We start from the raw sequence: 13,253 nt of genomic DNA, 5'->3' as shown, positions 1-13,253 counted from the left end.
AAGAAGAGCCGGAGAGAGGTGGGGTGCAGTGGCTCATGCCTGTATTCCTGGCACTCTGGGAGGCTGTGGCGGGCGGATCACTTGGGTCAAGAGTTGAAGAGCAGCCTGGCCAACATGGTGAAACCCCGTCTCTACTAAAAACACAAAAGTTAGCCAGGTGTGGTGGCACAAGCCTGTAGTCCCAGCTACTAGGGAGGCTGAGGCAGGAGAATGGCTTGAACCTGGGAGGCAAAGGTTGCAGGGAGCTGAGATGGCACCACTGCACTCCAGCCCGGGCGACACAGCGAGACTCCACCTCAAAACAAAACAACAAAAAGAGCCTGAGAGAGAAGGAGAAAAGGAGAAATGCTTGGTGGAGCTCAGCTGCCCCAGGCTGGGGGCATGGTTCAAGGGCGGCGGGATGGGGGTGGGGTGGCAGACAGCTGGGCAGCCCAGGCTCAGGACGGACCACCCTGGGTGGAACCTAGAAGTGCCCTGGGGCCTGCCCAGCACCAGCCGTCTCTGTTCTTGCCGTCGGGATCCCCCACCCCAAGCCTCTCCTCCAGGTAGTCTTCTACAGGGAGCATCTTCACTGCTTTCTAGGCTCCCTGCCGTCAGAGGACAGGAGTGGGTCTCCTTGCCCTTTCCCACCCCTGCATCCTCACCCCCTCTCCTGTTCATGGTCAGGGCTCACTGGACAGGCCGTCCCCAGGGCTGGCGATGATGGCATGGGGCCGCCAAGGGGGTCCTGCCAACACCAGCCCAGGAGCAGAAGACATGAGCTCTAGAGACAGACTTTAGATGTCTGGAGACTCATTCATTCCTTCACAGTCTCCATCCTCCTCTGTGACACGTCCTGCACTCTGCCAGCCACGGGGATACAATGGTGACCAAGAAGGACACAGTCCCTGACCCCATGGGACAGGCGAGTGGGGAAGCAGTGATGGCTAGAGGTCAATCACAAGTTGACCAGACAGGGACACCATGCCAAGCAGATAATGCTGGACCCAGGATGATAGGCTTCAGAGCCACAGGGACAGCACAGAGGGGCTCCTGAATGGGTTTCTTGGGGGATCTTTGAGCTCCTGAATTGGAAGCAAATTATGTGCATGTACCTTTTCTGGGCATAGGGTAGATGGCTCTGTTACATTCTCAAAGGAGTTTGTGCTGAGTATTGTTAGATTGACCCCCTACCCCACCCCCACCCCGTCTCCCTCCGCCCCTGCCAGGCTTCCTTCAGCCTCCTGCCACCTGCTCTGGGCCCCAGGAGGACGGAGCCTGTGGACGGCATTGCCTAGGCTCTCTTGGCTTCTGGTTGGCTCAGGCCGTGGGAGGCAGGGGCAGGTGAAGGGAGGCTGCCTTGCTGCAGAGGTGGCCTCTGCCCCAGCTCTCACCAGCTCTAGTTGCCCTTTGGGCTGAGAGTGGTGGCAGCTTCCCACTGTGGCCATTCCTGGATACATCGCCTGGCGTATTCCCTCCCTAACTAATGCTCTCATCACGCTCTCTTCAAAATCCCAGTCAAGCGTGCCCATGTCCCTGTCCGATACTGGGTCCCCGAGCCAGAGCAGATGACGTTCTAATAGACTATCTGGGATCCGCTTCTTCACAGCCTTAGAAACCAGGGCCTAGAGTAATGACACAACCTGCTCAAGGTCACCCCGAGGCCGACTCTGAGTCCAGTGCTCCTCAGGCCCCACACTCTCCTCGGGGGTCAGGGGGTGCTGGGGGTGGCCTTCTCACCTGGGCAGTAGCAGCGCAGCACCCCGGGCTGAATCAGGGATGCAGGCACTGAGATCTGGTCAAACAGGCAGCTGTAGTTACTGCTGGCTTCTTGCCACGGGCCTGTGATGAGGACCTTCACTCCTCCCTGCAGGGAACAGAGAGGGGAACAGAGTTGGAGTGTGAGCCACCGAGGGAAGCACCGGGGGGAAGCCCTCCTGAGCCTGCACGGCTCAGATGGGGGTCTGCACCCCTCCCTCCATGCAGATTCCCAGGCCCTCACTCCAGGGATTCCAGTGAGCCCTGACTTCTGAGAACCGCAGCTCCAGGGCTACGGCAGGACGAGGGCCCCGGGGCAACCCTTCCCTGGCCCCCCAGGAAGCCCAGGCTCTTCCCTCTGTTGGCACCCAGCCGAACCGGCAGCTCCAACCCCTGACCCTCTCTCCTGTGTAACTCGCAGATCAGAGACAGAAGAAAGTGCAGAGTTTTGCAAACCCTTTCAGCCCACGATCCCCCTGAGAACTGGCCTGGAAGGAAGCCGAGGGCAGGGAAGGGACTTGCTCTGTCATTCGCTTGTGGACAGATTGAGGGAACTCCAAGGTTTGAAAACAGGCCTGAGCATCTCAGGGTCAGCCCAGGGAGTTGAGGAGAGACCCAGGATCCCCAGGCTGTGGGGATGGCAAGGTGAGGGGGCCCGGAGCAGGGTCGGGGGAAGAGCCGGCTGAAGAAACAGAAGCCGTAAGTGCAGGAGACGCTCAGAGGCTGCCCTGGGAGCTGAATCTGGGGCTCAGAGCTGGGGGCTGCGGGTGGAACGGGGCTGAGCATCTGCCCCCTCCCCCCACCACCCCTGTGCTAAGCCATCAAAGGTCCTGAGTCTATGCTGCTTCCTACACAGCTGGCCTGGGGTCCCCGCGTCCCACAAGCAACCAGTGACTGTGCAGCCTGGCTGGGAGCAGCGTCAGATGACCTTCCCAGAGGCTGGACCCCACCCCCAGGAACCTCCCAGGGCGCCCAGCATCAGGAGAGCATCAGAAGGGCTGGGATACTCCCTGACCCCTGCTCAGACCAGTCTGGGGCTGCCGCAGAAAGCAGAGCAGGAGGGCGGCCTCCTGTCCAGGCCCCCGGGCAGTCACGCTTTGTGGCCATTGTCCTGCTTAGTGATGAGAGAGGGAGGTGCGAGGTGGACGGCACCTGGTAGGTCCCCTACTTACAGCTTAGCAGAGGAGAGGGTCTGGTCACTGAGTGGAGGGAGGCTCTCTCTGGGGATGAGGAAGGTGGGGGTGCTGGCCTCCCGGGCTCTCCTGGCTAACCTTGGGTGGACCCACCCCAGAGGCGCCATCCACCCCACCCCCAAACCAGTAAACACCTTTCCCTGCAGGGGGGCGGAGAGCTGCGTAGGTCAGGGCGGAGAGCATCACCTAGTGTCCAGGCTGGAGACTGGGAGGTAGGAGTGAGGAGCTGCTGTGGGCCCACCTTCCCCTCCGCTCCAGGCCAGAGGCAACCGCCCCAGCTCCGTGCCAGCCAGACGCTCCCTCCTGGGCAGTCACTCACTTATTCTTGCTCGGCCTCTCATGGGCCCTGGCCCACCCCCCTGGAGGGAGCCCTGACCTCTACACAGAGCCTGGCCTAGGCACCCCCGCAGTGTTCCGGGAACCCAGGCCTGACCCAGGGCATTGGCAGCAGGAGGGGGCGCTTCCAGGGATGAGGTGGAAGTGGCTCTTCCGAGTGCCCAGCCAGGAAAAGAACCTTCCTCCACGGAAGGGGCTCTCCGGGCTGGAAGGCACGTTCCACCCGCGTGCTTGCACGAGCCTTGCTTTGGCCTGGGAGGTCACTTTACTACTAGGGCAGCAGAGAGAACTCAGGACTGAGAGCCAAAAGCAGGAGGCCTGCTCCTGCCCCTCAGTAACTGTGTGTCCTCAGGCAAGTAGCCCAGCCTCTCTGGGTGGCATTTGCTCCCTAGGGGCCCTTCGGCTGCAGCATCCCTTGATTCAGATGCACAGGGATATTTGGAGCCCCATGGAAGTGGAAGGGGCTGGGAGGAGTGCCAGTGGACAGGTGGAGCCTGACTTGGGATGTCTGGATGCAGCAGAAGGCCGGCTCAGGGCACCATCCCCCAGGATCCTGGGAAGTGGAAGAGCAGTGACTTCAAAAGGCCACAGACAGTTACCATGTGAGAAAAAGGGAAAAAATAATAACCGCGAGCAACAGCTGCTAGCGTGAAGCTGGGGCTGCTGCCGGGAACAAAGAGCTGCAGAAATTACTGGAGAACATCAAGACCTTCTCCATGGCAACTGCCGCAGGACAGCTCAGCATCCATCCATTCAGGGGACGGTTCCCATGGCAACAGCCCGCCTGGCTGCGCTGAATCGGTGGTGACGCGCATGCCCGACGGCTGTAATTGCAGGCTCTTCTACCTGCTGCGGCAGGAGTGTCAGTGGTGGGAGATGACGCAGGAGGGTGTCAGGGAGGCAGGGAGGGGGCACGAAATGCCATCTGAGGCCTCTGTGTCCTGAGATAAAGGGCCTGGTGTCTGATGCAGCCAGGGCAGATGCTGGGGCATAGGGGGACACCTCTGGGGTGTGTGTGTGTGTGTGTGTGTGTGTGCGTGCGCGCGCGCTGATGACCAGCTGCAGCTGGAGGTGAAGGGGTGGACAGAGACAGGAGAAATGGGAGCAGCCTGTGGGAGGGATGGCCACTCAGAGAAGAGACGACAGCAGGATGCCCTGGCTGTCGCATTCCTGCTAAGTGGATGCACTGAGGCTTAGAGCTGGGTGGGGTGCTGAGTAACTGTTAAGCCAAACCCCATTTTGCAGACCGGGAAGCAAGGCCCCCGCCGACGTGCCCAGCTGTAGAGCCCTCCCGGAGCTTGGCAAGGCTCGGCCAGACTGGACTCCTGAGGCCGTCAGTGCACAGACAGGCTGGCAGGGAGGGGACAGGACAAGGGCCAGACGAAGGGAGACAAGTGTCAGGAGAGAAGGTGCTGTCTCCTGCAGAACCAAGGAGGGGGGCCCTGCTGTAGTGTGGGGACAGTGGCCTGGGGACAGTTGCCTGGGTGGGAGAGGACAGCAAGGAGGAAGGGGCCCTTCACAGTCTCGAGGCCTCACTGTGTGGCCAGGTGGGGCCCCAAAGAGCCCAGCTAGGTGGCGTATGCACATTTCCCAAATCAAGCTGGATTTCAGCTGCTTTTGGTGCTGGGTAACTGGAAGCATGGAGGGCTTCTGCAAAATTGGGGCTGGCCGCTCTCTCTTGCCGGGCTGCCCAGGCTGCCACTGCTTTCCTGTTCCAGGGCCGCCCTCGCGTGGTGAGCTGCTGAACTGACTATCTCCGAGAGACGGTTTAGGGATCTGCAGCCCGGGAAGGCACAGAAGGAGCCTGGCCTGCCAATGTCCCGTTCCTGGGTGAGGACACCCAGGAGGCTGAGGTTAGGCCTGCACCCAGCCAGGGCCTGTACTCACAGGCCAGGACCCCGGGGAAAGAGGAGACCCTCCTCCCACCTCCCAGTTCCTGCAAGGCATTAAGAGCTCCAGAGCGCCTCTAAGTGTCCCAAGGACCAAATCTCCCAGGTCCTAGGACTGGGAGTGCCTCAAGGCCACCCCCTCTCGGCCATTTACACGTAAGGAAACTGAGGCCCAGAGAGTCAGATCTCAAGGAACCAGGACCAGAAGACAGCTCTGACCTTCCCCCTGCACCCTGGTCTTGGCCTTCCTCCCTGTCCCTCTGCATCACTTTCTTAAGCTCGGGGCGGCCTTTGTGGGGTGGGGTGAGGGGTGTGGTGGGCACTCTGAAGGTGCCACTGAGCTCAGAGTCACTGATAAGACTAGGCTGTCAGGGCTGGGCATGGTGGATCACGCCTGAAATCCCAGCACTTTGGGAGGCCAAGGCGGGTGGATCACTGGAGGCCAGGAGGTCGAGACCAGCCCGGCCAACATGACAAAACTCCATCTCTACTAAAAATGCAAAAATTAGCTGGATGTGGTGTTGCGTGCCTGTAATCCCAGCACTTTGGGAGGCAGAGATGGGCGGATCACTTGAGGTCAGGAGTTCGAGACCAGCTTGGGAAACATGGTGAAACCCTATCTCTACTAAAAATACAAAAATTAGCCGGGCGTGGCGGTGCAAGCCTATAATCCCAGCTACTTTGGAGGCTGAGGCAGGAGAATGGCTTGAACCTGGGAGGCGGAGGTTACAGTGAGCCCAGACTACGCCATTGCACTCTAGCCTGGGTGACAAAAGCAGAAATCCTTCTCAAAAACAAACAAACAAAACAGCAGGGGGTCAGAAACACAACCACACCAAGCTACGCCAAGAGGGAGGCCAGTCCGATCCTTCCAGCTCTTCCTACCAGGGGTGGGACCAGGTGGACACACACCGGAGAGGCAGGCGCTGGGCTGAGTGCTTTCCCAATCAGTCCTCACAACAGCCCCAGAGGTCACATTGCTCCAACTTAGAGACCTGAAAAGAGAGGTGGCCTTGCCCGAAGTCACCGGATAGTAAGTGTGGAGCTGGGATTCGAATCCAGACTGTCCGGCCCCAGCGCCATGTTCCTGACCGCATACACACGGCAGCCACCTCTCCGTTTCTCAACACGCTGTGCACGGACCCGGCTCGCGGGCAGCAGCCGGTCTGCGCAGACACCTGCCTGATTTCCAGGCCGCTCCCCTCCCAAGGCTGGGCGGCTACCTGGGCTGATGTGGAATCTTCCTGAGAGCTGGGGACATCTGTACACAGACTTTCTCGCTTTGCCAGCGGTCAAGAAGGGTGAGGAAATAACAGCCCCGCTTTGGTGTTTTCCAACCGAGTGGGCCGTGGGCAGCCACTTCCCAGGAAGTGTCCAATCAGGGCCTGTGGTGTACATGCTGGCCCCTGAGCAGCCAGGCAGGCTGGGGAGGGTCAGGAGGCAGGTGCTGTGGGCACCAGGTTATGTAGGGAAAGCCCAGGCCCCTCTAGCCCCTTCCTGTGCGATTCTGCTCTAGAGAAAAGGCAGAGATTCCTCTACTACTTGTGCCCTGGTCTTTGGAGTAGTGGTTCTCAAAGTCAGATCCTGGGAGCTGAGACGGCCTGGGGGCTGGGGGAGGACGCAGGTTGGAATCCTGCATTCTATGACCCGTGTTGAATTTTGCAGAGTGCCAGGTTTACTTAAGAAGAATCTCCAGAATGCTGTGCCCTGTTTAGTTTTGAGAGTGATTTTTGGTTTTTGTTCTTGTTTGGTTTAGAGAAGCAGAGAGAAAGCAGTGGACGTGGGTGATCAGATGATGGTGACTTTTGAATGTTTTTTAAGCAACCCTGGGACCCCTTTTCAAAAAAAAAGAAGCAAAGCAAAACATAGATGAACCCTTAACACATAAACCAAGAAACAGCAGACAGCTCTGGCAGGAGCTGGGGGAGCATTTTGCCTCCAAGGACACCCTTTTTCTTTTTTTTTTTTTTGAGACAGGGCTTCACTCTGTCATCCAGGCTGGAGTGCAGGGGTATAATTGCAGCTCACTGCAGCCTCAGCCTCTTGGGCTCAAGTGCTCCTCCTGACTCAGCCTCCAGAACAGCTGGCACCATAGGCAGGCCCCACCACACCCAGCTTATTTTTTTATTTTTTATTGAGACCAGGTCTTACTATGTTGCCCAGGCTGGCTTGGAACTCCTGGGCTCAGGCGATCCTCGTGCCTTGGCCTCCCAAAGTTCTGGGATTACAGGTTTGAGCCACAGCAGCTGGCCAAGGACCCCCTGACTTTAAAGCTACTTGCCCCAGTGAAGTTTGAGAACCGCCGTGTGAAAGACGGAGGTGTTTGAGTGCCGTGGGGATGCAAGGAGGGGAAAGTGTCATCTTTATGGTGCAGAGACTACTCAGAAGAGCAGCCACCTGCATCCCTTAGCTGCATGGTGGCACAGGGGCTGGCGAGGTGGGTGGGAGCGCGGGTGACAGGTGTCGGCAGCAGTGGCAGCTTACCTCGGGGTAAGACCACTCCGGGGAGTAGTCGGTCACCATGAACACCCGTCCGCTCTGCTGCAGCATGCCCAGGGTGCCCTGGGCCGAGGCCGCCGAGACCACCTCGGCGACGTGCATGTAGGCCATGGTGCTGGCCCCGCCCTCCGAGCTGCTCAGCTGCAGGCTCGCCTGCTGGGGGCTGCAGCAGGGCAGGCACATCTCCGCCTGGGTGAAGGGGGCCCGCGCCCCGTCCTCTGACTGCGAGAGCGCCGTGCTGTCCCCCGACACCAGCTGGTGTCCATAAATGGTGCTGCTGCCTCCCTCCACGGAGATGAAGTCGTTGATCAGGTCGGAGAACTGGTTGCTGAAGGAGACGTCGAAGTGGTCCAGGCTGAGCTCCATGTTGGAGGCGTTGCCGATGCTGGGCTGGGCCACAGGGTAGAGCCCCTGCACCACATTGCCCGGGAGGATGGGGACGCCACTGGCGCTGCGGATCACCCCGTTGGTCTCGGGCTGCAGGTAGTGCTCGGAGCTACAGGCCTGCAGCTCCCCAGACTTGAGAAGGACCTCGCTCCCTTCGGCTGCCTGAGAGGTCTCCATGGTGACCTCCCCTTCCGCCGTCATGGCCTGGAAGTTGGCCTGGAACTGCATGAGGTGGAGGGAGGAGGTGGACTCTATCCGTGTCTCCACGTGGCCGCTGCAGGAGCTGGTCTGGGATGAGGCCTCCGTTTTCACTGTGGGCATCACGAAGGTGCCCCCGGAGTCACTCAGGCTGCTGTGGGCGTTCTGCTCGACGGGGAGGGGTTTGCTGGCGTCCTGCAGGAAGAAGCTCGGGGAGGGGGTCTGGTGGATGTGGGGGCTGTGGCCCGTCTGGCTGAAGCTGGACGTGTAGTCCTTGTTGGAGTCGATGGCGCTGAAGTCCATCTGCTCCAGGGTGGTGCTGGGACTCAGGCCGCCGCCCGACGGCAGGAGGCTGGAGCCGGCGGTCAGGGTGAGGGAGCTGGCTGCCGCGGCCGCTGCGGAGGAGGAGTATGCTTCTTTGGCCATCTGCTGCTCGAAGGAGGTGTCCTCGGTCTTGATCTCCTTGGTGAGGACGGTGGTGAAGCTGAAGCTCCGCTCCCCGGGCGGCGAGTGCCGGATGTTGGAGCTGACCATCTCGGCTTTCAGGCCTCCACCCCCGTATGTCTGGCCCTGCTTTGGGTTATTAAGGAAACAGTCAGGGTCAAAGTTCATGGTGGTTTCTGGAATCTTCCGACCACCATCGAGGGTGGTGGAGAGGACCAGCTCTTCGGATACGTTGGTGGGCAGCATGGACAGGCTTTCCGAGCTGCCCGTGGTGGGGAAGGCGAACTTGTGGCCGTCGGAACTCACGGCCAGGACGAGGCCCTGAGAGGCGTCAGGCGAGAGGAGGTGGTGGTTGGGGCCAGTGGTGGGGGACATGGTGTACACGGCCTCGTTGGTGACCTCTGACATGAACACCGTGGCACTCTGGGACAAGCTCCCCATCACAGAGGCCACCGCCATACTGGACACGCCTGTGACCACCGGGCTGTCCACCATGTCCGGATCGCTGTTGAGCCCGCTGCTGATGGACACAGGGGAGCTCTGGGTGGTGTCGGGGACCTCCACCTGGTTGGTGGAGGAGACCTCGGTGCTGCTCTGGTGCAGCAGCACGGGCTTGGCCACCTTGCCGTTCCTCTTCTCGCGGCTGGAGCCCTTGCTGTGGCTGTGCTCATGTTTGCCCTCAGACACGTCATTGTGCTGCACCTCCGAGTGGCTCCCGTACCCCCCAGTCCGTGGCTCCACCTTCGGCGAGATGATACGGTGTTTGGCACTGTTACACTTGTGATGCACGCTGCTGCCAGCTCCTGCAGAGATCAGAACACCACGCACGCGCACACACGCAGGCACACACGTGCACACACACATGCACACACGAAAAGAGAGTCAGCTCGGGGACCGTGGCAGACCCGCCCCACAGCAGCTGGGGCCCCTGGCAAAGCCCAGGCTCGGTAACCCCCAGGCAGGCCACAGACCCTCAGTTGTCGGACATGTACCCCAAGCCCAGGGGCCGTCCCATGGCCCTTGGACCCTTCTTTAAAGACTGGGGGGCTTTGCCCTTGATGCTCTTTTTGAATAGGAAGCACAGGGGAAGTCAGGAAGCAGAAGGTGGAGAGAATGTCACCATCCAGGAAAGTCCCTTCCACCATCAGAGGCAGACACCACTCATCTGGAAGGGCTTTTGCTGGCAAGGGGGCTGAGCCTTGGGAGGGTGGCTATGTCCATATCCTACCCCACCTCCCTCCCCAACTTCCCACAGCTGCTCAGGCTGTGCCCTGTTTCAGCAGCCCTGTTCTTCAGGCACCCTGATAAGGAGCCCCCCGGGGCCTGGCAACCAGAGGTCGACGGGGAGGTGATGGGAAAGCACTCTCAGGCCCAGCTCTTAGGCCCTGGGACCAAAGAGAGTTCTAGACCCTGCTCCAGAGGCAGAAAGGTACGTCAGCCCAGGCCTGTCCTAGGCTCTCTGGGGGACAAAAAGCCATTTAGATCCTAAGCCAGGACAGAGCCCTCGCTCCTCATTTCAGACGTAGGCAAGAAACAAGCCTCCGGAGCTGAGCGTTTCTGAGCTCGGCAAAGCCTCCCTGCAGCTCCTCCAGCCCCGGCAGGCCAGGATGGCTTTTCTCACCCGCCCGTCGGCTATTTTCACCTTTTTCATTTCATCTGATAACAGTCACTTTGCTTTTGAGGAAAGGGTGAGTCCTCCCTGATCCTGTTACAGCCTCAGCACCAAGACTCCTAAATGCACGAAGACTTCGCAGAGAAATGACACGACCCTCTAATGGGAATATCTAATTAAGCCAGCCCAGGGAGAGGAGAACGCACATTTCAAAGAGCAAATACCATTATCAGAAAAACAGACACATTAGGAGAGACAGCGTGGGATGCTTCATGTTCTTGGAGGAGACAGAGGTTAAAGAAAGAGGTTGAGCCTGCGTGGTACCATTGGCGCAGGGCAGGTCTCCCTGAAGACCTCAGTGCCCTCTGGCAGAGGATGCCCCAGAGTGTGGGCCTGAGTGGAGGCCCTGAGCCCCGGAGCTCCCCGCTCCCCCAACTCTGCTGCCCCCAGTTCCTAACCCACTCGTGGAGGAAACCTCCCTTCTGGACACTGTTCCCTCCTGCCCAGAGTGGGCTGCCAGCCAGCTGCAGGGCAGGACGAGGCCAACGGCCTGCCTGTGTCTGTGCTGGGTGCGGCAGTGCCGCCCGGTCCCTGACTGTCCCCCTCCTCCCTCACTAGATGTCACGGCTCCCCCCACAGAGGAGGGCCATGATGGCTGCCTGGTAAGGCCCCTCGGTACCCCCCCGCGGCGCCTGCCTGCCCCGTGAGCCCCTGCTCACCCAGGCTGCCGGTGCAGAGGCAGTTGTGGGTCCGCGGCTGGGGCTTGGTCTGGTGGCTGTCGAGGATCTGCTGCACCAGCTGCTCCACCGAGAAGCCCGAGCTGCTGTTCCCATTGCTGCAGGTCCACTTGATGCCATGGACTATGAAGAGAGAGGCAGAGGGGCTGTCAGAGCCCGTGGGTGCAGAGGGGGTCTGGGTGGGGGGACTGAGGGGTAGGACCCAGGCCCTCCCTGACAGCAGCCCTTTCTCTGCTGGGGAGCCTATCTTTGATGAGGAGGAGAGGAGGAGGGGGAGGGAGGCCAGGCTGTCCCGCTGGACCCCCTGCTCCCACTGGGGTTCTGAGCTCTTCCTCCACCTCCTCGCTCCCTTTGCCTATGGTGCAGCCCAGGGTGTGGACTGCATAGTTTTGCTTTTGTTTTCTAAAGTCAGGGTGCACGAGGCGGCTCTTCCAGAAGTGTTGGCATGGAAGAGAAAGGGAACAAGGACGGAAAAAGAGCGGACAGGAGGCGGAGGGACTTCCCAGCCTGGGAGCCTCTCGCGGAGACTCAGGATCAAGGTGGGTCAACAGGAGGGACGGTGTGGGGAGGAGCCCCGCCCCGAGGGGCAAGGCTCTGGCTTCCTGCCCTCACTGGACTTCTTCGCCCCAAAGGGACTGCAGATGCAGGAGGGGCCAGTGACGATGGGCACGGGACTGAAGGACCCACGTGGCCGGGACAGCAGGTGCTGCAGTGCCCAGTGCTGACTGATGGCGGCCATCTGAACAGCTGCCCTGGGTTCTGGGCTCAACCTTCCGCCCTGAACTTTTTCAGTCCCTGGGGTTGGGGCTGGGGTTTCCCCACCTGCCTGGCAGGATGGGGACTGGAAGTCTAAACCGACTTTTCCAGCGGAGCAGTTTTCTCAGCTGGAGCAGACCCGGCCAAGGGGTGGCTAAGTCCTGAGTCCAGCGCTGGGCTCAGAGGCAGTGGATTTGAAGCTTTGGGGCTGGTGCTGGTGCTGGGGCTCCAGGCGCAGAGGAGCAGGGCACGGGGTTGAGGTGGGGAGAGGCCAGTGGCTTTATGGATATGAGAGCAACTTCCTTCCTCCTTTGGCTGAAGCTCCTCTCCCACGGCTCCAGGGGGACAGCGGCTAAGCCTCGCAGCACCGGCCCCAGTTCTGCGAAGGGCTCTAGCACGCAGGGGACAAGGGGAGCGTCGACACGGCAGGTAGGAGTTGGCTCCATTCAGAGTCAACTGAATTGGATTTGAGTCCAGGTTTTACTTATTTATTTTTTTGAAACAGGGTGTCACTATGTTGCTCAGGCTGGAGTGCTGTGGCATAAACATGACTCACTGTAGCCTTGACCTCCTGGGCTCAAGTGATCCTCCCGCCTCAGCCTCCTGAGTAGCTGGGACTATAGGCATGTGTCACTAAACTTGGATATTAAAAAAATAAATTATTTGTAGAAGCCTGGTGCGTGGCTCATGCCTGTAATCCTAGCACTTTGGGAGGCCAAAGCGGGCGGATCACTTGAGGTCAGGAGTTCGAGACTAGCCTGATCAACATGGTGAAACCCTGTCTCTACTAAAAATACAAAATTAGCTGGGTGTGGTGGCACATGCCTGTAATCCCAGCTGCTTGGGGGGCTGAGGCAAAAGAATCACGTGGGAGGCGGAGGTTGCAGTGAGCCGAGATCGCTCCATTGCACTCCAGTCTGGGTAACAAAAGCGAAATTCCTTCTCAAAAAACCCCCACAAAACATTATTTGTAGAGACGAGGGTCTCACTATGTTACCCAGGCTGGTCTGGAACTCCTGGTCTCCCAAAGTGCTGAGATTACAGGTGTGAACCATTGTGCCTGCTCTGAGTCTAGGTTTTGATCTTGCTGTGTGGATTTGGGCAAGTCACTTAGCCTTTCTGAGCAGTTTTCTCCCTTGTCAAGTGGGCATATAGTAGTTCCTGTCCGGAGAACTGGGTAGGAGAAATCATGGTCTACTTTGTGCGTACCCAAAAAAGGGTAGCTGTTGTCATAATGTCACTAGTGATGATGGTGATGACGGTGGTGTCTGTGACAGTAAGCAGGCAGTGCTGGCCCTGCCCTGGGGCCTGGCTGATGCTATGGGGATTGGGCTTGGGGCAGGACGCTTTTTGCTGTGGAATCCACAGACGGCTCAGTCCTGGAACGCTGAGGGAAGACCTCCGTGCTGGCCATTCATCCCTGCCTCTGTTCCTGGGAGCAGAGCACGCTTTATTATAACTCTGA

At 59.4% G+C, this 13,253-nt stretch overlaps 1 protein-coding gene across 11 annotated transcripts in view; it reads right to left on the bottom strand.

Moving 5' to 3' along the window:
* Nucleotides 1-13,253, bottom strand: part of CAMTA1 (calmodulin binding transcription activator 1) — a 964,678-nt gene that overhangs the window by 95,329 nt on the left and 856,096 nt on the right. For 8 of the 11 annotated variants that reach the window (XM_064363183.1, XM_064363184.1, XM_064363186.1 and 5 more), the window contains 3 exons: nt 11,015-11,155; nt 7,640-9,486; nt 1,720-1,846 (listed from right to left, as the gene is read on the bottom strand). In XM_064363183.1, the coding sequence (XP_064219253.1) occupies nt 1,720-1,846; nt 7,640-9,486; nt 11,015-11,155 (2,115 nt within the window). Of the gene's footprint in view, nt 1-1,719; nt 1,847-7,639; nt 9,487-11,014; nt 11,156-13,253 lie in introns of those variants that run through there. The other 3 variants (XM_064363192.1, XM_064363191.1, XM_064363193.1) reach the window with 3 other exon arrangements.

This window comes from Aotus nancymaae, unplaced genomic scaffold (genome assembly GCF_030222135.1).
Source record: "Aotus nancymaae isolate 86718 unplaced genomic scaffold, 86718_ANA_hifiasm-v0.15.2.pri h1tg000053l, whole genome shotgun sequence".
Lineage (NCBI taxonomy): Eukaryota > Metazoa > Chordata > Mammalia > Primates > Aotidae > Aotus > Aotus nancymaae.
This window is presented reverse-complemented; position numbering and strand designations above follow the sequence as displayed.